General features: G+C 41.7%; 1 protein-coding gene across 2 annotated transcripts in view; it reads right to left on the bottom strand.

Moving 5' to 3' along the window:
• Positions 1 to 6,141: 6,141 nt before the first annotated feature.
• The window catches only part of ints2 (integrator complex subunit 2), a 29,759-nt gene continuing 12,466 nt past the window's right edge, over positions 6,142 to 23,434 (bottom strand). For both annotated transcript variants that reach the window (XM_033650792.2, XM_033650801.2), the window contains exons 12-25: positions 23,210 to 23,278; positions 22,149 to 22,283; positions 21,856 to 22,032; positions 20,446 to 20,560; positions 19,597 to 19,701; positions 19,247 to 19,411; positions 16,006 to 16,207; positions 12,549 to 12,674; positions 12,028 to 12,229; positions 11,214 to 11,495; positions 9,077 to 9,184; positions 8,757 to 8,862; positions 8,282 to 8,458; positions 6,142 to 6,805 (exon numbers count right to left, since the gene is read on the bottom strand). In XM_033650792.2, coding sequence (XP_033506683.2) covers positions 6,624 to 6,805; positions 8,282 to 8,458; positions 8,757 to 8,862; positions 9,077 to 9,184; positions 11,214 to 11,495; positions 12,028 to 12,229; positions 12,549 to 12,674; positions 16,006 to 16,207; positions 19,247 to 19,411; positions 19,597 to 19,701; positions 20,446 to 20,560; positions 21,856 to 22,032; positions 22,149 to 22,283; positions 23,210 to 23,278 — 2,151 coding nt within the window. In that variant the 3' untranslated portion in view covers positions 6,142 to 6,623. The remainder of the gene's footprint in view (positions 6,806 to 8,281; positions 8,459 to 8,756; positions 8,863 to 9,076; positions 9,185 to 11,213; positions 11,496 to 12,027; positions 12,230 to 12,548; positions 12,675 to 16,005; positions 16,208 to 19,246; positions 19,412 to 19,596; positions 19,702 to 20,445; positions 20,561 to 21,855; positions 22,033 to 22,148; positions 22,284 to 23,209; positions 23,279 to 23,434) is intronic.

Here is a 23,434-nt window from a genome sequence, read left to right as displayed (position 1 = left end):
ACCTGAACAACAATCTGGACTGGACAGACAACACTAATGCACTATACATGAGAGGACGGAGCAGACTCTATTTGCTAAGGAGACTCCTGAGAACCATCTTTGACTCTGTGGTGGCATCATCCTTTATGGAGCAGCATCTTGACAGCTGACAGGAAGAGACTCAACATACTGATTAAGAAGGCCAGCTCCGTCCTGGGATGCTCCCTCGATAGCAAAGCTATCATCTCTTATGGACAGCTCGTCCCACCCCATGCAGGACACTGGGCAGCTCCTTCAGTGACAGGCACGTGTTTGAAGGAGACATGCCGCACGTCCTTCCTTCCTGCGGCTGTCAGAATATACAATCAACACTGCTCCCAATAGACCACACATACTAAAACTTCCCATCTTATCTTAACATGAGCCAAAGCAATGGATGCTTGTCACTAGCAGGGCTGTATGCAGCACAGGCTAAATCCAGTCCATGCCAACCAAGACGTCTCCCAAGACCAAGCCTGAACAAGGATTTTAACAGTGTCCATTAGCATTGTGTACTGGCAATAAACTGTCGATAAAATATCATGATACAAGAGTTAGGATTCAATATATTGCATTTTGTAAACAAAGCGATGCATTACTTTTTTTAAATTTAATTATTGGAAAACTGTCATAATATGAAGAACACACCACCACCATATGTATAAAATTAAGAAAATGCTTTTTTTTTTGGTAAAGACTTTCGACCACTTAAAGCACTTTTACACTACGTCACATTCACCCATTCACACACTGGTGGCTGAGACGACCCTACGTGATGCCACCTGCTACTCAGTAACCATTCACAAGCTCTCACACACTGCCTGAACAGCCATCAGGAGCAATTTGGGGTTCAGTATCCTGCTCAAGGATACTTCAACATGCGGACTGGAGGAGCTGGGGATTGAACCGCCGATCCTCTGATTTGTGGATGACCCGCTCTACCTTTGAGCCACAGAAGCAGGGGACAACTCTCCCTTAATATTTAGAACATGTGCATTTGCCCATGCCCCAAAAAACATGAAAGCAGCAGAACACTTTTGACAAAATTAAAGGCATTTCTACCATAGATTGATGCAGAAAAGGCAAAAATTGATCGTTGATCATTGCATCAGACTTAAGAATATCATAATAATATTAGTAAAAATAATACTGACATACCCTGCACATGCATGGACACACCTCAGTCAGGGACATAGCTGCCATTGAGGACACTTTTTTTTTTCTGGGAGTTTTTTTGCAACCCAGTGGGAGTTTTACATTCTACAATGAAAAACACACACATGGTGGGTCTTGAACTGCATCAGTCGAGCAGTTCTGGACTCAATGTATTACCAACTTTTACACCATAAATAAATACATAAATAATGCAGTATTTATCCACTGACACTTTATTCTTGCTTGAGGGGGAAAGTCTTTGAAACAGCATTTAGAACTACATGTTGGAAAAGTAACTGGGAAAATATACAGTTGACAACATGAGCAGTCCAAATTGTTGCGTGTGCTCAGAGCAGAAATGCAGGAATAGCCAGTCAGACACATTTAGCCGTCTTGAGAGTGATGTTTTCTCGGTGATTAACTGATACAACAGTTTTCTCTTAATCGCCCTGCACTGTGCTGCTCACTGTTTTCTTTATTTCATTTATTTCCTTACAACACAGGTGTGCTTTGGGATGATCACAATAAAAGTCCACTCTAAATTGTGCAGTTTGATTTCACAACACTGTGCCACAGATGTGGGGGGAGCGTGCTATTGGCATGCTGACTGCAGGAATGTCCACCACAGCTGTTGGCCGTGAACTGAATGTTCATTTCACTACCTCAGGACATCTCCAATGACGTTTCCTTTAATTTGGCAGTACATCCAACCGGCCTCAAAACGGCACAAGCCGGTTACAATGTCAGGTCAAGACGCTGCTGAGCATGCAGATAAGCTTCCCTGAGACAGTATCCGACTGGTCTCAGATGCTCTTGTTGGTGAAGATGCTGGATATGGAGGTCCTGAACTGGTGTGTCTCCATGTGGCCTGCAGTTGTGAGGTCGATTGGATGTACTGCCAAATTTACGGAAACAACACTGGACGACTGAAATGAACAATCAGTTCACAGGAAACAGCTCTGGTGGACATTCCTGCTGTCAGCATGCCATTGGCATGCTCCCTCAAAACTTGTGACACATGTGGCATTGTGTTGTGTGATCAAAGTGCATATTTGCATCCTTAATCTAAGCCTTACATTTCCAAAGCATCTTTAATGTCACCATTTTTTACAAATACCAAAATATTTCCCAAATATCAATAAGCTAAGAAGCTTTATCTCTCACTATATAGGTAAGTTTTTCAAGAGCCAAACTCGCTGTTCCATCTTTCAACCGACGGCCAAGAGAGGGGCAACACACATTCTTCCAGCAGAGCATAATTGAGCGCCTTGCCTGTAGGAAACATATTTCAACCATCATTTTCTCTTTCCCAGGCAGGATACAACTGTCTGGCAACATGCCTAACAAACAGAGCCTAGGACTTAAGGTACTGGGGATGCGGTCATCTGGGACACAAACTGCAGCCCCAACCACAAGGGAAATTTTTGATCTGAACACACTCCACACTTGGTCCTTTTCAGCCCTCTAAGCGGCCTCAGAGCGGTGACTCAGCATTTTTGGGCATATGTAAACACTCCGAGAGAACTCGGATCCCTCTGAAGCGAACCAAACTCATTCAGTTCGCTTCAAGTTCGCGGTGCGATTCGTTTAACCTGTGCATTGTGAACACAGAGCGTTCCAGGTTCCCTTTGCACATGCCATTGCACTGGGAAGCTTGAAAAAACAGACGAAACCACGTCAGCCTGTAACGCTTGCAAGGATGCAGGATGAGGAGTAGTTTGGTCCACAGAAGATACTGCACGTCTCCAGATGTGGAATGTCCAGTACAGCAAAGGGCAACAGTCTACAACACAGAAACACTCCGGTTTTACTCCAATTAAGTTTATCTGAAACCGAATGGCTTCACTACTACACTGCAGTGCCACATCAAAGTAAAAACAAAACTATGTCAATACATATTATACATATATAGGCTATAGTTTGAACAGAAAGAGGACTGAAGCCCCGTCAGAGCTGAAGTTGACCAGAAAGAGAACCGAGTCCTCTTTCAAATGAACTGACAATGTGAACACAAAAAGAACTGAGTCCCTTTTCTGTTGGTCCACATTTTCATCTGCTTTATGAGGACTGAGTTTGGTTTGTTTAAAAAGGACTACAGAGTACATGTTAAAACACCCTTAGTGCGACCATCCCAAAACACACCTGAGTAGTAATGATGCTTGGTAATCAACATCTTGATATGCCATACCTGTCAGGTAGGTGGATTATCTTGGAAAAGGAGAAGTGGGAGGACAGATTTGAACAAATTTAAGACCAAAATTTAACAAAAATATATCTACTGAGTGCATTAAAAGTCTCATATTTCTCTTTAACCTGTGAACAGTGGGAGCAAAAACAAAAGTGTTGCATTTAAATGTTTGTTCGGTATGGAAACATTAACTATGGCTCCCTTAGGCCTCGGCCAGCATGCACAATACCAGGACTTGTGCATTACTCTACATAGGTACTGCTTTAAATAGTGGAGATAATTTATTGTTTTTATCCTGGCTAATGATATGTCGTAGTTATTTCGCAGGTTAAGCTCTCCTGGGTCTTTTCTGACGCCATTTTGGATCCAAACAGGCTGTTCAGGGCATTTAAAAGACATCTGGAGCTCTCAAATGTTAAGTGTGTTAAGTCTAAAGAAAATTCATAAATAGCTTTCATTCTTATTTCGTTTTTAAGTGAGAAAAAGTGTAATATTTTTTACCTTTTAGTGCAAAATATAAGTTGTTCTCCTCTCACCTGACACTAGTAGACTCCCTGGAGTTCTGTCCTCCTCGTCTGAGCAGCAGGTATTTCTGTAGGTAAGACATTTTATCCTCGTCAGTTCTAGATATATCTTCACTGGGTTTTAATTCATGTCTACAGCCTCTTAGAGCTTTAAGCTTTACATGCTGGCGTCTGGCAGTTTAACATGTATGCTCATCCTCTCCAGGTTTACGTGTTAACTCAGATAACTGCAATAACAGCAGGCTAACGGTCGAAACGTCGACATTCTCTCAACTGTCACTAACTAGCAAACATCGCGAGAACAGGGGACGGGCGCGACAAGACCCTGTACGTAATTGAGTTAATTAAAGGAGAACTTCACCCCCCTAATAATCATTTATCAATCACTCACCCCATGTTAGGTTGAAGAATTCATTAAGGAAACTTTTTTCTCACGAACTTCCGGTGAATGAAGAATCCAAAAAAACCTGAGAAAATTCCTGATGAACTAAAGTGATTGGGGTCCAGGTTTAACAACAGCAAAACTAACCCAAAACATCCGTTTACAAGCTCTCACACAACTCAGTATAACTCAGAGGGGTGTAGGCCTACCATGAAGCCAGGTTAGGGTGTTTGTGAGGTATGTTGAATTTAAAACCAGGTTTTCCATCTTACGAAGATGGTTTTCGGTAACTTACACTGCACCAACACATTCTTCTTTCAAGATACACTTCCGAACGTTTGCATACTGTCTCTTTCAAAATACATGCATTCCATCAGTACAACAACGGGAATTGCTGTCCTTTTTCCTCCAACAACTAAGGCACATGGTGAGGTTTAGGCAACAAATACATGTGGTTGGGTTTAGGGAAAAAGAACAGGGTTTGGCTTTATAATCTTACGGGAAGCAAACACCACTCTCCCAGGTGAAAGTCTGTTTATTGGATGTCCGCCATCCTAACTTTGATTCTTGTCTTTCCACGTTTTTTCCCTGACACCGCCGAGCACCATTAATCTATAACAGTGACCAGCCACGTATCATGCCAAAGTTTAAGAATGGCATTTTTCGTCAGTGTCTAACGCTGCAAGTCACTGCCCAAGCGCCGGATTTCGACAACTTCAGGGTGAAGCCTTCTATAAAAATCTACAGCCTAGCATTATACATCGATATTTTACTATATGATTAATCAGTATGTTTACTTGAATATGAAATGAGGTATAATTCCTTCAATCTATACCATAACGTTAAGAATTACGTTTTAGTGCTTGGTCCCGTTTTACACTGCTGGTATATTACAGCTAATAGAACACAGATTAGAAAATTGATTAGTCTCTTGACATTTCCAACGGATAATATTCCATTATTACCATTCATTTGACTTTCACTTGGCCTAAAACTAAAGGGATTTCCACCTGTTGTTTATTGTGGAAAAGTGAGTGTGATTACATGGACATGTGTAACCTGTTTATGAGGATTATCACAGTTGTGTACATATTCAGGATATGGCGTTTACATGAGCACAGAGAAATCAGGTTAATTATATTCCCCGTATACATCCTGGTTTCTTTTAGAGTACTCCCAATCATACGGTGGGTTATTCATGTCCACGTAAATGCACTTTGTGTCAGTATATGTAAATGAAGAAGTAAGCCTACGTTAAATGAGCAAGCTGATAACCACCATTGTGAGACCCATTATCTCTGACTAGAGCTTTAGGGTTTGTCAAGCCAGCTCAGGCAAAGAAAGCCTGGCTCTGTCAAGCTTGCTCAGTGGTACGGCCCTTAAGTCTCATTTATCCAGTGCCCATTTATGCATTTTCACTAAAACCTTTGTTTTCAAAACTGAAGGTAAAGTGAAACTTATTTATACTCTCTTTGACAAAAACAGTGATTTTACCTGGCTGAATAAGGGGGTTACTGGTCTGCCACAACCTCAGTTAGTTAGCTTGTGAAATAGTGTGATTTTGGTACACTAAGGTTTTGATATATTTATACTGATGTTAAACGTGGATCCCTGACGTTTTTGGATTCTTGATTTGGATTTTGAGACCACACCGACCTCTCCTGTTTCAAATCACTCTTCAAAACTCATCTTTTCAGTACGGATTTTAATGTGTGAATGATGTCGTGTGTATTTCACTGTATTCTATTTTATCATTTTTAACTAATGCAAAGTGTCTTTGAGTGCCTCTCTGGAGGATGGACACCACACAAACTCGTAAATGACAAACATGTGAACCCAAATGTTTCCCCTTTGTCCCAAACACACCTCATCAATGAAAGGACTTCTTTGTTTTATTAAAAACACACACAGTACAAAAGCTCTACATATTATTTCAAGGCAACATTTTCGTTTTTCAGTTGCTGAGAAAAGGTCACTTACAGCTTAGAAAAATATGCCAATAGAGGTCAAGAAAATGGACCCATTTAACATTTTCAGTATTTTAATTTCCACAAACTCAGAGCACATACATATTCTAAATAACCTGCAAATAATGATTTATTTACAGGGTGCCAAATATTTGGGAATGGATTTTTCAGCATTCTGCTTTACTCTAGACCAAACAGACTAGAGAATGACTGTAACCCACAACCTCACAAAGTCTCAAAGCCCTTGACAAAAGGTGACATCAGTCGGAGTCTATTTGTTAAAGATGAATGGATGTGTGTTGACAGTGGCCCTCTCAGGAGTACCGAGGCAGTGTTTAGGGTTGTTGGTTTCAGTCCAGTCCCTCCTCTTCCTCTATGTGTATGTGTGTCTATAGTCCATGAAGGGTGGAGCTGATGATGTCCATGAAGGTGGCCTCCACACAGTAGCAGAGCTGGACATCAGAGTCAGATCCACCAATGTCCTCTGCTGTCCTCTGGGGAGATGTCAGCTTGGAGGAACCTCCTCCTGGAGCCACAGCCGCCTGAGGCCTCTCCTTCAGATTCTGCAGACCTGAGGCAGCAAAGTAACAAACTTCTCATTAATGTAATTACTTAAACCACTGGTGGAGCAGATGTTTACCTTAGGCTAGCTCAGGCCATGTCAACTTTAACAATATTTTAATAGAACAAGGCGAGCTAATTGCTAGCGTGCTCAGTTGAAAAGGGAAAAAAAACAATGCTTTGAGATGGCTGTCAGAGATGGCAGAGGTATGATCACATAATCCAGTTTGAGCTACAACAGGTGGTGTGTTCCACGTTTTATTTCCCCAACTGCTCTTGGAAAGAAGTAGGCGGATAAGGTGGATACCAAATTGTTACCTTTTAAAGTTTAGATTATTATTCAAGATAACCTCACAGGATAAGGGCACGGAAAAAACAAGAACACAAGCTATATTAACAGGGCCGTCACTCTCTTTTCTTTTCTTTTGTAAAATAAGAAACATGTCCAACGTTGCAGGGGCGAAGTTTAATCATTGCCCGTGGGAAACCACTCCCAGTATTGGCATTGTGTCCTTTTCCCTAACCATGGAAGCAGTTCTTTTTATTAAATTAGAAATGCATCGATCTTGGTTTGATTAGCTTCATCAGGTGTAATGCAGGCCTACTTTAGGTTCAGTTAAGTGTGCAGCTATATTATGCAGTAAAATTTAAATGTTGGCTCAAGAACAGGGTTTCTGTTATTTGGTAATAACCACTTACCGAGGAGGTGGTGAGTGGCGGGTAAATGTTTGTAGCAACTAAGTCATGTAATAAAAAAAACCCCAAACAATGGGAGTCTCTGCCTCGTTGTGATGTCTTTTACAGTCACACTGCTTCTGTCCTACTGTATGTCAGTGTCGGAGACAAGTGACAATCACAGGGACTTCACGGTGCATTCAGGTGCACCTCAAACTCTGAAATCTACTTAGCTTTGTAGGGCAAAGTGTGTGGGTGCCTACTGTGGTGCATTTCAGTGCACCTCGTAAACTCAGAAATGTAAACTCGAATGGCTGTGAACGTTATTTTCCTTTGTTGAAATACGTCTGTCATCACTTTCTTGTACTTTCACTACATCATTTTAATAAGTAGATGCTAAAATTATAAAAAATATCCCATTTATTTCACATGTAAAAATTCTATTTTAAGAATTAAACCAAGTTGTTACCAGCAAACTCCATAATATTCTTGTTTAACAGGTCTCTACTGCAGCATATTTAAATAATCAGATACTAAAGTCATAACTGATATGCAAACATTTCAGGCAGTAAAATATGCATGTTCGAGATAAATTAAACTCTCTCTACTCTCGTTATTTTGGCTGGTAGAAAATATGCCTGGCTGGTGGATTTTTTTTTTTTTTTTACCAGTCCCCTTGGCCGGTGAGTCAAAGCTAATTTTGCTCACTGTCCCCATGTGATGATGTCTATGATGTATACAACACACATACTAAGAGGAATTGTCACTAATGGTATTCTAATGAAAAGCCACCCAAGTGAACTATACTCACGGGCGATGAGAGGGTCGATGTCTCTGGCTTTGGTGGCCACATCGGAGGCACAGACCTGGCCCACTTGTACGAGCAGAGATGCGACATCATCATAGAGCGGAGGAAAGGCCTGGCAGAAGGACACCAGGCATGGCAGGATGGGCATGAAGAAGGAGAAGCGCTTGGGACGAGTCAGCACTACAACACAGAACACACACACTAAATACAGTGGCTAATAGGCTGGCACACACTGTGCGCTTACGTAATGGAGAATGCTGCACTGACAGCCAAAGGCCAGATGGTGGCAGCCAAATATAGGGATACAGACATCAAGACACGATGTGTGACAACAGCTGATATAATGTAATGCATTGTGAGTTACAGTAAACAGAGAGTCTGCCGGGAGAAAATCCAACAATGGAGACACAAAAGTAATTAAAAAGACGTAAAGTGAGTAAAGGAGGCTTCAGCTAAAGAAAGAAAACAGTTCACTGACCTGTGAGCAGGGTACCCATGACACTGATGGCCAACCTGGCTACACTGAGGGACTTGGGTAGTGCATACTGGGTACACAAGTACGAGAGCAACTGGATTGCAAAGATCTGTTTGGACACACACATTTTTCCCCACTTATTTATGTAGCAAATATGCAAACACTCGGCAGAGAGCACAGAGCGGAGCTGCTTTAAAAAAAAAAAAACATGACAGTGTAAGTGAGGCTTTGGCACAAGCCCAGGGCAAGTCTGGGATTTAAAGCCAGGAAAAAGCGGGGAGAGGAGAGGGAAAGGAAGGGGAGGGGAGGTTGGGAGGCCTCACCTGCTTTTCCAGCTGGGGCTGGGCCAGCAGCTCTGGGATGAAGTCCAGACAGATATGGATGGAGGGGATGCCTGCCACAGTTAGAGGCAGCAGAGCTTGAGGGTAACCCTGACAGAGAGAGAGGCAGAGAGAGCAGGAAATATAAATCTTAGTATATAAATGCTAGAATGATAAGGGAAGAATACACAGCTGATTCAATCAAGCAGTCATTAAAACGTGTGCGTGCATGTGTGTGTGTGTGTGTGTGTGTGTGTGTGTGTGTACACGAATGCACACAGCAGCTTCTGCTTGGCAGCGAGGACGAGGGTGGATTAGCGTGACAGAGGGAGGATTGGTTTGATGAAGTCCACCATATGGCCGTCTGCTACTCCTGGGAGTGCTGCAGTCACTTACCACTAATGCCACGGCAGAATGCAGTGACTCATGGGGTCAACATGACATGGCTCTTTTGAAAAACTGACTCAATGGTATTTTCAGTAATGTGGCACTGTCCAATCAGCTGCTCACACAAAGCATAATAACATTACTTTTTCTGATGAATGTATTGATTTATTCAACAGGTATAATGAAGGCATTACCATTAAGGACTAATCCCCCCCACAGTCCCATATAAAATATCTACAAATGCAATTAAAAATAAATAAATACATAAAAATTAATGTTTAAAAAAATAATTAAAAAAAATAATACTATAACTACAAATGTAAAAATATAACAATCATAATAACAATAATAATAATAACAATAGTCATCATCATCATCAACCCATCCTTTTGAATATAGTGGTTTAGACAATGATTAAACAAAAGAACATGCAAAACGACTGCACGATTGATTTTCATTTTTGGACCTGGACCTTTCATTAGGTGAATTGTTGGAATGTATACACTGTTTGGTTATTCATTGCACCACCTTCTCAGTGCAAAGCGCACTCTGGACACAGATGGGGCAGCAGAATGTCGGGGTGCAGTGAAAGTGAAACTTTTTTAAGTTTGCTTTCACTCACAAACAGCTGCTCCTCCCATCCATCGATCTGATCTGATCTGATCAGCTGACTGAATAATTCTCCACCCCGCGACTCAAAACTCCACAAACTGCTGACTGATAAAAAAACAAAAGAACTCTTGAAGACGACCACCTGAGCTGCATTCGCAGACCCGCATCTACCTCCGCATTTAGAGAGGGGACACAGACTGATACACAAGGTCACAAAGTCAACTGTGTAGTTTATCAAAGGGTCCCAAACAGACTCAAATATTTCAGATGACTCCCTCAAGTTGAACTTAATTTAAACATCAGGATGTCTTCGAGCTATCAGGATGCTCTGGGGGCAAATGGTGACCTAATTATGGTCTCATTATCTTGTATGTTACATTAAACACAGAATTTGAGCATTAAATGGTTCTTTTGTCTAATAGTGTAATTTTTAATAACGCTAAAAATCTTCGCTCCCTGGGTCGGACTGTTGGTCCTGTAGTTTGTCAGTTGATGGTTGTTGTGCATGGCTACAGAAATCATTCATAGTATTGCAAGTTTTTGATTATTACATTAGTTCAGTTTAGTTTTATGTTGTTCAGAATAGTTTTGCTGAGATCAGGTTTGTATCCTCCAGCTCCCAAAGTGTGTGTAAGCAATAAACAAATCAGCTTTGCATCAACATAGGAGCATCGGCTGTTTGTGTTTCTTCACTGGAGTCTGACTGTCATTCAGCCGTTAGTCTATCACTTTCATTTAAAGCAATGTAAAACAGTTGGCTGTCACTATCAGCTGTATAAAAGTGGTTTAACGGGGCCATTATAAACTGAGTAGAGTTGGATAAGACATCCCTTGTTATATCTGGTAATACACGTTGTCAACACCATTTTTAAAGCCTCAGCAAAGTGTTTTGAAGACAGCTGTACTTTGTAATGGCGAAATTTGGAGGGAAGCAAGAAAATCTAGTCGTGCACTAATTACATTGAGAAGCGGGAGTGTCACACAGAGCCTGAACAACACGTCCCTGTTGTCCTTTCATTCAGTCCTGTTATAACTCTCTTTTATGTCTGTGACTCTGTAAACCCGCCAGCCTTCCCACACTATCTCAGTAAAACAACAAATCAAATGTACAGCCCACTTCATCTTCTTCCCATTGTGTTACCTGAAAGTGGACCAATTTGGCAATGTTGGGGTCGGCGATGAACATCTGATGCAGCAGACAACAGATGAGACACTGCACCTCCCTCAAGTCACTGAGCAGGCCTCCCTTTGGCTCGGCGTCCTCCACGCCCACCCTGGCTCTCGGCCCCAGGCTTCCCTGTTTCGATTTCCCTGGCATGGGGCCCCTGATGCTACTCAGCAGGCTCTCTGTGTTGGCCCCCAGCTGCTGCTCTTCGGAGGTTGGCAGACACACTTCCAGGAGAATTTGGACTGCTGCGCTGTCCTGGGGTTAAACAGAAACAGGTGGTTGCCATGGCTCAGTGTGAAAGGTCAGCTCTTAGATATTTATGCAGATTATTTCTGCATTCCTGCTTTACCAAACCCCATGACATGAAAATAAAAATATGTCTTCTTTAAAAAACGTGAAATCTAAGTAGGTGAGTGAGACAAAATGTGTGGTTAAAATACCTGCGCCAACCACAATAATTTTTAGTTTGGAGTTAATGTACCTGATTAGAGTGGAGACAACTGGAGGAACAAGTAAAAATAAGAATACTATTGGTAGCCTGCAGGAAATCCTTAACCAAGAAATGGCACGAATTTTGGGTAGCTGTGCATCAAAAACTAATTCCAGTGTGGACTAATCCCACGTTGTCTATGTATGTACATATTGATCCAAGTTTCAATTTTACTTATTTTCTTTCATGCTCAAAAGATCTTTGTGTTTATGTGGTGTCTATTTTATTGATGTACTTTTGTTTATTCTGTTGTCAAAAATCAATAAAAAGAGAATTCAGAAGTTAATAAAGAAATACCTGCGCAGCTAGAAGGGCGTTTTTCAGCTCCTCCCTGGTGACCTCGGGTGTATCTGGCTGTCCGGGCACACCCAGGTTTGAGACCGTCTGGCTCTGCCGATCAAAGTCAGCCGTCTCCTTCAGGTGGCAGTGTAGGTAGGCTTTTGCGGCCAATAGGTAGCCATTCAGCATGTGGAGGACAATGTCCATCAAAGGAGGACACCTGGCAAAATAAAAAGAAAAAAAAAATGAACCTGTAATTCTGTTTTTTATTGAATATACATTTAAATTCAAAAACACCTCCGCTGTCCATTCCATTTTTCTGGGTAGATTACAAAATCTGAACATGTACGGACATACAGCTACAGTTATCTGGTGATTGCTAGAATAAAAACTGTTTTTTTCTTTCTTTCAACTATTCTTATGTATTAGGGAAACAATATGTTGTATCAGTAACCACTTAAACACAGCAGTTGTGTACATGTCATAGCTGTATTCTTAACAATTGTTACGCAGCCCTTTAGAGTACGCCCTGTAGTTACCTGTACACCCTCTGATCACAGCGCAGCACGATGAGAGGGTCCACCATCAGGTCGTTCTGAGTGTACCTCTGCTGTCTGAGCAGCTTAGCTGAAGGTTGGAGGGCGTTTACGGTCATCACCCACAACCTGGAACACAGATACCAGTTTTCACTTTCACTCAGATCATACTAAGTGTTACCAAGTGGAGGAAATACTCTACTTTCTCTCCCCAGCATTTTGAGCCTCTTAACTCAAACTGAATTTCAAATTGAGATGTCTAACATCATTTTAAAAGTAGTTGACACTGAATTTACGAGACTGAATAAGTAGCAGATGTAAAATAGAAGTAACCTCCGTACACTATCACTGGCCTCCATGCTGCTTTCTACTGTTTACTGACCCTGTTTTCCGGCGTCACAAAGGCATACTTGTCTCCTAGCAATGGAAAGTAATGGGGAGTCCATTGCCTATTTTATGTGGCTTTACTTGGGTTTGAGGAAAAACTTGTGCACTAATTTTGATGGAAAAATGTATGTGGCACTTTTAAAAAGATAATAGTAAAATTACCAGGTAACAAAAATATCATATTTATCCAGATCAACTACCAATGATGATCCGATCATGAATTGTCCACCCTTTTTACATAATGGATTTATTAAATTTTGGAGGAAAAATACTCAGATGCTATGAAAACATGATAAGAGACACACGTCATTCAGTAGGGGTTTAATTCAGTTTCTCACAAATTAGCCTGTGGCAGCATTTCACCCTCCATCTCTCTTATCAGACCGATGCTAAACTATACACAGCAGGTGTCTCTTAGAGCTCTGAGCCTTCTTGCAGCTCGCACACTGGCATCAATCAGTGGATCTGTGTGAAATTTGACACTGCTGCCCTCCTGCTGGCTTCACCAGAGCCCAGCCCTCTGCAACATTCAATACTATGAGAGGGAGTGAGGAAGAGCAGAGGGAGGGAGCAACAATCCTTACATTTCCCTCATGGAGAGTCTCCCTCAGTTTTCCTGCCCTGAGCTCTTCTTGTTACAGAACCCCTTCGGATCGATAGGATGTCTGCTCGGAGCTTTGGTAACTGTGCTCCTGTGAGCCCCGGGGCAGCGTGAGGGTCACCCTTTTCTGTCCAGAGGGTTCACGCAGGCTGACAGAGTTGTTTGGCTCAATACCTCTGATCTATTCACACAGTAATCATTGAACAAGCTGCCCGGGGTTAAGGGCAACAACTCTTGTTCCACAGGTCTCCCTTTAATCCATTTACCGAGTCTCACAGCAACTTTACACAGCCTTGAGAGAGACGACACTGAGTCAAGTACTACTGTTAACCTTTCACTGAAAATACATACCAATAAAATCTAAATCAATCTCACCAGTAGCGAACAACATCACTTAATCTGTGGATTCATATTTATATTTTCCATTTTTTCAATTTACTTTTTTCTCATTAAAGGGTAAGTCTGGTATTTTTCAACCTGTGCTCTAAGTGAATAGTGGGAAGAAAGATTTTTTTATTGTTTATTTTTTTTTAAAATTTGACTAGTATTGAGTGAGACTGCTGCAGCTGGCAGCTGCGAAACAGGTTGCAATGTAACCACTTGGGGCATCAATTTTCATTTGTCAACATTATGGAGAGGATACTTACAGAGACCGACCTTTTTGTTTAGCCAGAAACAGCCCCCAAATCACCACTGTCAAACCCACCAGAATCAAATAATCAGTAATTTTATCATCATAAAACATATTTCATTCAAAGTCAAAAGAAGCAAAATAAAACATTGTCTGCCCATTGTTTGGACAATCACCATAAACCCTCAATTCACCCAGGTAGATGTGAAAATATGATGGCCCTATACACGTTAAACTCACTCTGTCACTCTGTCTAAATGCCGTCTGGTAATAGCAATTTCAGGGCTGCTTCTAGTTTAAACAAAAAGGATCTTACTCTTTAACAAAAAGGTCAACCTCTATAGGGATCCTCTCCATAATATCAGACACTTAATAAGTAATAATCTGAGCCTGTCAGTGTCAAAAACCGACACTTATGAGCCCCATTTCCACCGAGCAATACGGTACAGTTCAGTTTAGTACACTTTTTTCAGTTTCCACTGTGAAAAGTTGTGGATGGTACCAATGGAACCGTTCTGTACCGTCCTGACATTTGGTCCCCCCTCTGTTGGGGTACCTAGCACACAGATCTGGTACTAAAAGGTGGAGCTGTGAACACTGCAGTCTGTTGATTGGTCAGTAGAGGACGGTCACTCTGCTCAGGGCTGAGTTGTGGCTGGTTTTGAGGCTCATGTAACCACTGTTCATACCGTGGAGAGTTTTTAGTGAACTGTAATTATAAAATGTAAGGATGTTTTGCTGCCTCTTGCAGCAGCTGTTGTCTGAGAAAGAAAAACTTTATTCACTGGGCCGACAGTCGGCAACTTTTAAGGTGGAATGTTAACTTGTAATGTTACTCAATGCATGAGTTGATGACAGGAATCCATCAACACACCTTAAATTTCACTGTGACAACTTTGACCATTACTTTAGTTTTTATTATCTCTTTTGGATGACATAACACTTCCAATAATGAGTGGATCTTAAAGCATTTAAAGGCTTTGTGGAGAATCGTGTGGGCTCCGGCAACACTAAACACCTGAGCTTACCTGAGAAGGACTAAATGCATAAACCTGCTATTTTTAAATATCCCGTGGAGAGACACTCTCACTGCAGCCTGTTCTGTTTTATTCTTAAAATGTTGGCGTACAGCCTCGTTCTGTGGACGATAAACGAGGTGCAAACTGATAAAGGAGGAAATAGAGTGAGTGCTGGGCGGAGCTGTGAGTGACAACAAACCCCACCCACATGAAAGAGTACTGTTTGGGGTGGGAACATTAAATGGACCTATGGTCTAGGTACCATGTCTGAAGGGTTTCTTTAGGTTTCAAAGGTACCATAGTGAAAGTGTTTGGAGTTTGGGGACGTAAATTGAGGGTGTAAATATGTCCCGAGTGGTTACACTGCACCCTGACTTGCTACTCCTGTCTGCAGTGCTCTCAATGAATACTGGACTTATTTCAAAACTTGTTGCTGCCATTAGTCACTTAAACACAAAATCACGGGGAAAAAAAATAGGGTCCAGGACTTCAAGTTAAGCAAAACATCCCAAATTCTAATTAGTGAAGACAAGATACTTATTTGAACTTCACTGATTTTGAGTCCCAATACTGAAGTGATGCCATTAACGTAAGGCATACCAATTAACGCCTTTAGGCAGAAGATACACCATATCCACCAGATAATTCAATTATGTGGATCTTATATGACATTTAAACATGCACAATGTAAACAAACTAATTATTCCAATTACCACAATGCATTATTCCCATGTGTCAGACAGTGGTATTCTCTACTGAGGCTGTCACAGTGGCATTTTTCATCCTTTGTCTCAACATTTCAGTTTTCAGCAGAGTGCGTACCTGCGAGGCATCACAGTGTTGAGGCCCATCCAGAGCTTGTTGAGGGTCTGCAGTATTCGGCGCGGCACAGAGGGCTCCAGCAGCAGAGCCATGCTGGCTGTGAGGGCCTCTGCATAAGGGATCAGGTCTCCGGGTGAGAGCAGCGTTAAATGCTCCAGGATACGCATCAGCCTGGGGCTGCTGGATGGTAACTTCTGGAAGGCTGTGACGATAAACAGCTGGGTTAATTTTCAAATCGGAACCAAACGTTCGCACTGAAATTAATAGAAAACAAAAACTCGTGGAGCATCAAATTAACAGTAGCAACATCTGGCAAACACATTTGTTTAGACTTATAGCCGTGGAAGGCAGAAATCTGGAATAGGAAAAAAAATAAAACAAAACAACAGAACATTTTGAAAATTCACTCCGCCTGCAGCTCTCCCTCCTCTGTCCAACGCCCCTCCCTCCAGACGACCACAAGCTCATGTACGTGCTTTATACAGTAACCCAGTGTTTTCCATACATAGATTTGTTTAATCTTATTTCATGTACAACTGCATCCTTGCCCCGCTCTCTCTTTCAGATGTGAGCCTTTTGCTCTGGTTAGCAGAAGGTTAAACTATTAGCAAAGTTTTATCTGCATCTTTGAAACGCATTGCCAGTGATGATGTATGTTTTTTTGTTTATTGTCAGATTCTCCCTCAGACTCCCTTTTTGATAAGTCCGTCTTCCTTATTTGGGGCTGCTCTGCAGAGTAGGCAGTTGACACCAATGCTGGAATGGCAACTGTCTTTGCAGGATTCTCCGCCATTGAATCAGGCTTTCACCAAAGGCATGTGCACGCGCATTTGCATTTGTAGAACAGCCAATACGAACAAGCTTTCTCTGAAATGACCTGTGACTGGCCAAAGTCTCCTCTCACTGGCTTGATTTTCTAAAGCCTGAAAACAGAGCTGAGAGGAGGTGCAGAAGTCTAGTTTTGCTCAAAGTTCCTTATGGGATTTTTGTCCATTTATGCCAAAACAAAACTACCTACCCCAGCTTTAGGTGCTAAAAAGAAGCAAAACAGTATTATCATCCTTTAAACTTAATCTACACAAAGTGTAAATCAAAGATGAGTGTCAAATCTACAGGATGAAAAAGATACTGAGTGGGTCATACACTTGAAAGGTCAAGTTCCACACTAATGCTGCAGTCTGTTGACTCTGTTCAAACTCAGATAAAAACCCCAGATAACCTCCTATCATAAAGCCCTGGGAGGCAGAGGAGCTATTTTCCTATTCTTACCATGCTTTCTATTCATATTCATTGTCTTTCTTGTCACCATTATCCTGCAGAGGGGTGCAAAGCAGAGGGAGCCTTAAACACAATTGTGCATAGCTGCATAAAAACATAGAATATCAATATGTAGAGGTGTATATACATTAACCTGCATAATGGTGTGTGAAACTGATTATCCGTTACGCTTTTGCATTTTGTCAAGGATCTCTATCAAAGAAAAGCCAATTACAGCATAATCCTCTAAACCTTGAAGGATTAACCATTGAGATAAGATTTCAGCTGGATAATGGCTTACACCTGTAAATGTATTAGATGATATTAGCGTCTCTCTTCCCTGTTCCATTCAAGACCGGTAACAATACGCTCTCACCTGCACAACCCCGGCTCCCAGGTTACTATCACTGCTGACGGTTTGTTTCCAACTGAGATATTTCCGGATTCACTTTGGCTGACTTTAATTATTTTACCACGCTCAATCCAAACAATGTCAGTTCACCCGTCCCTCGATGTTTTTCTTTAGTTTGTTTCTGTTTACCATATGCATATACGTGGCATTGATTGTTAATACTTCAATTATATTTCTCACATTTCTAAGAATCTGGCAATTTTAGCAGAAAGGCAGGAGCTGAGTCTTTAAGGAATATTTGCCTCCCCAAATGACTATTTGTACATCAATTACTCACCCTGTGTTACATTTATTTTTTCTCACATGCCTCCAGTAATTGAAGAATCCAAAAACAGGAAAATAAGCTGCTGAATTTAAGTCTGTGTCTAACAACAGCAAAACTACATCTCACACAACTTGTGCAGTATAATCCAAGTCTCATTTAACCAGTCATATCCTCAGTATGTCTCAAACACATGCATTATCACTAAAACCTTAGTATTTTACAGTGAACTTTAAGTGAAACTTATCTATGCCCATTTCAAAATAGACCCCATCCATAGAAGCAGTTCATTTACATTGCTTCAGGGGCCGTACACATGTCGCGTCTTCCTGGAAAACACAAGGTCGGGCACTGGGCGCTACTTTTGTGTCTTTTTTTGGGCCAGCTTTCAAGAGTGCAGCAGCGCGTTGCGTCTGAGGTTGCTAAGCAACCTTAAGAAGCACCGTATCAAAGCCTATATACCTGAAATCATGAGTGCAGAGCTGATCTTCTTCCAGGTGCTGTTTATATGTGTGTGGGCCTATCGCCCGTGGGACAGATATAAAGCTTTGGCAGCCCTGCGCTAACATGATCAACTTTTCTGTATATACCACAGACGGATATTTACAGAAGAAGGGAAAGATACTGGTCAGCTGTGATTGGTTGTTCCTCGTCACATGACATCTGCTGCATCCCAAAAGTTTAACTCAGTCTATCTCAGAGCACAGCCGTCGCGCCCCGGCCTTGCTCTGGCATCGCTCTGGCATTTGAGCGCTCCTGCCACACGTCTACATTGAAAACAAAGAATTTGAAGGTACAAAAATCATGCATGTGTACGGCCCCTTACACGTTAGCTAGTTACTGTGTGACTTTCATGTTTTAAAGGGTCAGTCTGGATTCACCAAAGTCACACAATAACACAGACAAACTAATCAAGACAGTGGTAGACCAGCAGCTCCCGTGTTCAGTGGGGTGAGTTACTGTTTTTGTCAATGGAGTCTGGCTTTAAAGAGAGCAGTTTAAAATAATAATGATGAGGTTGTCAACTGGATAAATAAGACTTGGATTATACAGCATGAGTTGTGTGAAAGTTTATAAACTGATTTTTAATATAGTTTTGCTGTTGTTAAACCCTAACCCCTATTACTTCAATTCATTGTTTTTTACATTTAGTTGCGCATGCACGCCACAAAAACAAAGTTTCCTCCACAAATTCGATGTTACATAGAGTGAGTAACTGATACACAATTGATCATATGGGGGTTGAAGTATTCCTTTTAACCATCTGCCCCAGCCTCATTTCTTTCAGGGGTTATTCCCACTGTCCTCACCCTGATGGAGCTGGCTCTGAGTGTATCTGCAGGTGTTGCTGGGGAGCATCATCCTCCTCAGCAGGGGCAGAGTACCAGTCACCTCCTCTTCACACACCCAGTCCTCCACTAGACAAAGGTGGGGGTAGTTGGTGGCCAGCAGCCTCAGCAGGGCAGAGTGCAGACCTGGGAGCAGGGGAAAAAGAAGGAAAGGTTACTTGTAAGTTTATTATCCACAAGAATTTTAATTTTCTTTGTGTGTGTATATGTAATTTAGGGTTAGAACAATCTTGGTATGTAACTTGTGTGCTATGTAAAATCATAATAGTAAAATAAAACATGGATGTCAAGGTGTAAATGTTAAGTCTCACCTCCTAGCTCCTGCTGCAGTCCCTGTGCCTGCGTAACCAAGTACTTAATGGGGATCTGGTCCATCAAGGCTGCTGAGTAGGACTTTGGCTTCCTCTGCATCAGGGCTTTAAAAAAGACAAAAAAGGTGAGTGAAGCACAGAAACTATAAGACAGTAAACACAGAGGGTGAGAACATGAAGCAAGAAAAGGACAAGACAGAGCATAAGTGTTTCATTTGGCAGTGTAAGGACGCCAGAGCCGCTGTGCTGATGCGTTAGAGGAGCGGAGGTGATTTTTCATTGACGTGGGTTCATTACCACTGCTGATGGGCTTCATTACTCCTTCCTTGAAGGCTGCGGGAGCACTTGGGTAAACACAGCAATTAAAGAGATGGGCATAAACTCTCACATAAATCTGGCCTAATGAAGGGCAAGAGGAGAGCTCGTCATGGGAGAGAATAAACACTGACTAGGCTAACTGCTAATGCTCAATCTAACCTACAGCTGTCCTAGTTAGCTCAGCTCCCGCAGCCATTGTACTTGGCTCTTTGTCAGCCCCTCCATTTATTCTCTACGAAGCGGCCAACATTCAGTGCCGAGAGAGAAAAGGATGAATGACTGCACATCCAGAGTGAGAGCATCTCCTACAACTTAACAGAGGACAAAAGCTGCCTTTCTCCTCTCACTGCCTGACAGATTTCCTCCATCTTACACACAATGCCTCCTTTAGCGGAGGAGATGACAACGGATGCACTTTAGACAGGCAGAAGAAGAGGAAATAAGAAATGGAAAGGAAGCGAGCCGACAGCACAGTGGGAAGCCAGGCACAGTGCGGTGTTATATGGGACACAGCTATTGTCTTGTACATACCCAGTTGTTTGGTGCTTGCCAACAGGTTCTCCTCATAAGACAGGATGTAGTAGAGAATAAGGAGCTGGGTGGTGATTGAGTAGCGCTGTCTTCCTCCTCGACTGCCCTCCCCTTGCTAACCAATGGCAAAGAAGAAGCAAAACAAGAGCTACAGGTCAGGGAAGGGCAGCAAAATATGGCTCTGCATTATCAGTAACTGTGGGGATGGATAGTTTTGAAAGATTTTCTGGCAATATAAAACCTTGCAGTTTCCATTTTAACAACCCAATTTGCTCAGTCATTATTAACAAAGTGATGTTATAAAATTTGCAACAAAGAAAGCTTGCTTTAAATATCAAAGAGTTTTAAGGACAAAAAAAAAAAGATCTTAAATTAAAGGTAACACTGAAGGGAGGTTCTGGTGACTCAAGAGAGAGCTAGGAGATACAGCTTATAAATAATGTCTCGATTTTTTTAGGCTATGCCGCAATTTACAATATACATCTCGATTTTTTATTTAACAACTATCTGATTTAACCCTTTGGTGCATATGATCATGCCACTGTGATCATTCTCGTAAACTCAGCTGAATTTAGAGGAAACACAGCTTGTATATGACATTTTGAAGGGCTTTAATTTTGAAATTCCACATCAGAATGTCCTGATACTGTCTGAGGGTCACTCTGAGGTGGTCTGAGGTCACACTGGTCTTTGGAAATGTAGACTTTATTATTAAATTTAACTAATTATCCGCACCACAAAAACAAACTTTCCTCTGAAATACAGTTTGCAGGTGGTAGTTACTTTTTTTAAAAAAACTGTCTTTACTTTTATTTATTATTTTATATTTACTCATATTATATTTACGGGGGTGGCTATGGGAGGTCGCTTGTATTGTGAAGTCAGTTCTTATGCGCTCTTACCGTAATACCTAGTATATACATGTACAGCAAAACAATGTGGTGGCTAGTCTGTCCGTCTTTTTCGAAGCGGAGGCTGCAGCCTAACTGCAGTGTGCTGATCTGGGTGGGGTTTTAAGTGATGCAGCAGATTCGTGGTACTGCTTCCTTTAGGAGCAATTGTTTAGTGGCATATTTTGCAGAGTCCTTTGTTCCACATCTGCCCTTCTCAAACTGAACTGCATTTGAAGTGAACTCAGGACAAGGATGGATGTTTTAACTGGTTGGTGTGGTTTATCAGTTTCCTTCTGTGTGTATGTGAGAGGGAGAGCTGCACATAAAAACAGACTACTTTTAGTGCATTAATAAAAATCTAAAATATGGGGTATGGTATAGTGGGGTAGGGTATGTTGGACATATTGGATACATCTCCTACCCCTACCTTCAAATATTCACACATACTGTGAGATTTCATCAAAATAAGATGTAATACAAAGAACAAAGTTTCTGTAAAGCCCTCAGGCTGACTCACCCCCGCAGAGCTCTGGAAGACACTGAGAATCTCCTGCTCTGTGATGGGCTGGTTGGTAGCCTCTGGGTTGGCCTTGGATGCCGGAGTGAGGATGGAGTTGATATAGGCGTCAATTAGGGGAATCAGTTGGGTGTGGATGGGGGTGGTTGTCTCGCAGAGCTGGCAATAGATCCAATCCTGAAAGATGCACACAAGGACAACACCGGAGGGCAAAATTAATTTTTTAAAACAGACTTTACATATAGCAGCTAGTTATGCAGTTGTCAGCGGGGCATTCAGTGCACATCTCCTACCTTGATGGACACTTTGTGCTTGGTGAAGGCTCGGCTTCGAAGCAGCTGGTAGATGCAGTGAATGGGGAGGAATCCTGTGATGTTGGCACTTAGGCTGTTGGTCACTGCAACCCTCACCGCATGGGCTGTGACCACCTGTCCATCAAAAATAAAAATAAAAAACAACAACCAAAACATCAAATCAAGCGCTTCCTGAACTAACAGCCAGCCTCTACTTTTAAAGTGCTGTCATGCTGTCATGTCGTGCACACTGCAAAATCTTTCCTGAATGTTGAACTGCAGACAAGCAACACAAAACAGTTGTTTGGAATTACTTGGGATTCAAAAGAGAACAAATCATATGCAAAGAGTGCATGAGACTTGACCTGTGTCGCAAAGCAACACAACTAACTTGCTGAACCATCTGAAAAAAACACCAAGGCCAAGAAGAATCGCTGCTAACATCACTCACTGAATTCCCCTCCTTGTCCAGAGTCAACTCAGACATCCATAAAAATAACAACATACAGCATGTCATCATATGTATCCAGCTCCCTCATGCAAATAAATAGTTTGTCTTTGGTTGCATTCTGTGGGAGCATTTTTAGTTTTATTTAGCCTACATATGGGGTTGACTTTATTCATATTTTGTTTCAGGGGGATGCACTAAATTCGGGTGAAGAAGAACAAATAAGAATTTTCTTTAATTAGCAGGAATGTAGCACAGCAGTAAAAGGCTATCAGCTGTGTCATATATCAAGTACATACACAGATGTAGGACTGGGCCAGATGATGATATATGCAGTGAGATGATAGGAATTTGTTATAGTGAGGTGTCTATACCTTTACCAAAAACTGCTGGGTGGCGTTACATTAAAAGTGATTTATGGCCACTTTAAGGGGGAACATTTTATTGCATTTTGACATGATGTTCAATTAAAAGCTTCCACAATCCTGCATTTACAGAAGTTCTCAATGGGGAGAATAAATGAGCGTTGATTAGGAAAAAAGTCTACATAAATACACCCTGGAATTAGCAGGGAAAAAATTGCATAAGGATTTAAGGATTACAAAGTAGGTACCTGTTCTGTGAAGATCTCCTGTGTGAAGATAGTCTTCATCTTGCTGAGAGAGCTGGGCTTGATGGCAATCTGTAAAAAGTTAAAAAAGCAACAATGGTAGGTTTACCATGAGTGAAAACAACCTGCAGGCAACAGTGCAAGTATTTTGTAATTCCCTCCTTTCATATTTCATAAGAAAAATTCTACATGGCAGGCGCAACACTGAATTGAGAGGATTGCCCTAGG

Source organism: Epinephelus lanceolatus, chromosome 11 (assembly GCF_041903045.1).
Source record: "Epinephelus lanceolatus isolate andai-2023 chromosome 11, ASM4190304v1, whole genome shotgun sequence".
Lineage (NCBI taxonomy): Eukaryota > Metazoa > Chordata > Actinopteri > Perciformes > Serranidae > Epinephelus > Epinephelus lanceolatus.
The sequence above is the reverse complement of the archived record's forward strand: the minus strand, read 5'-3'. Positions and strand labels throughout refer to the sequence as shown.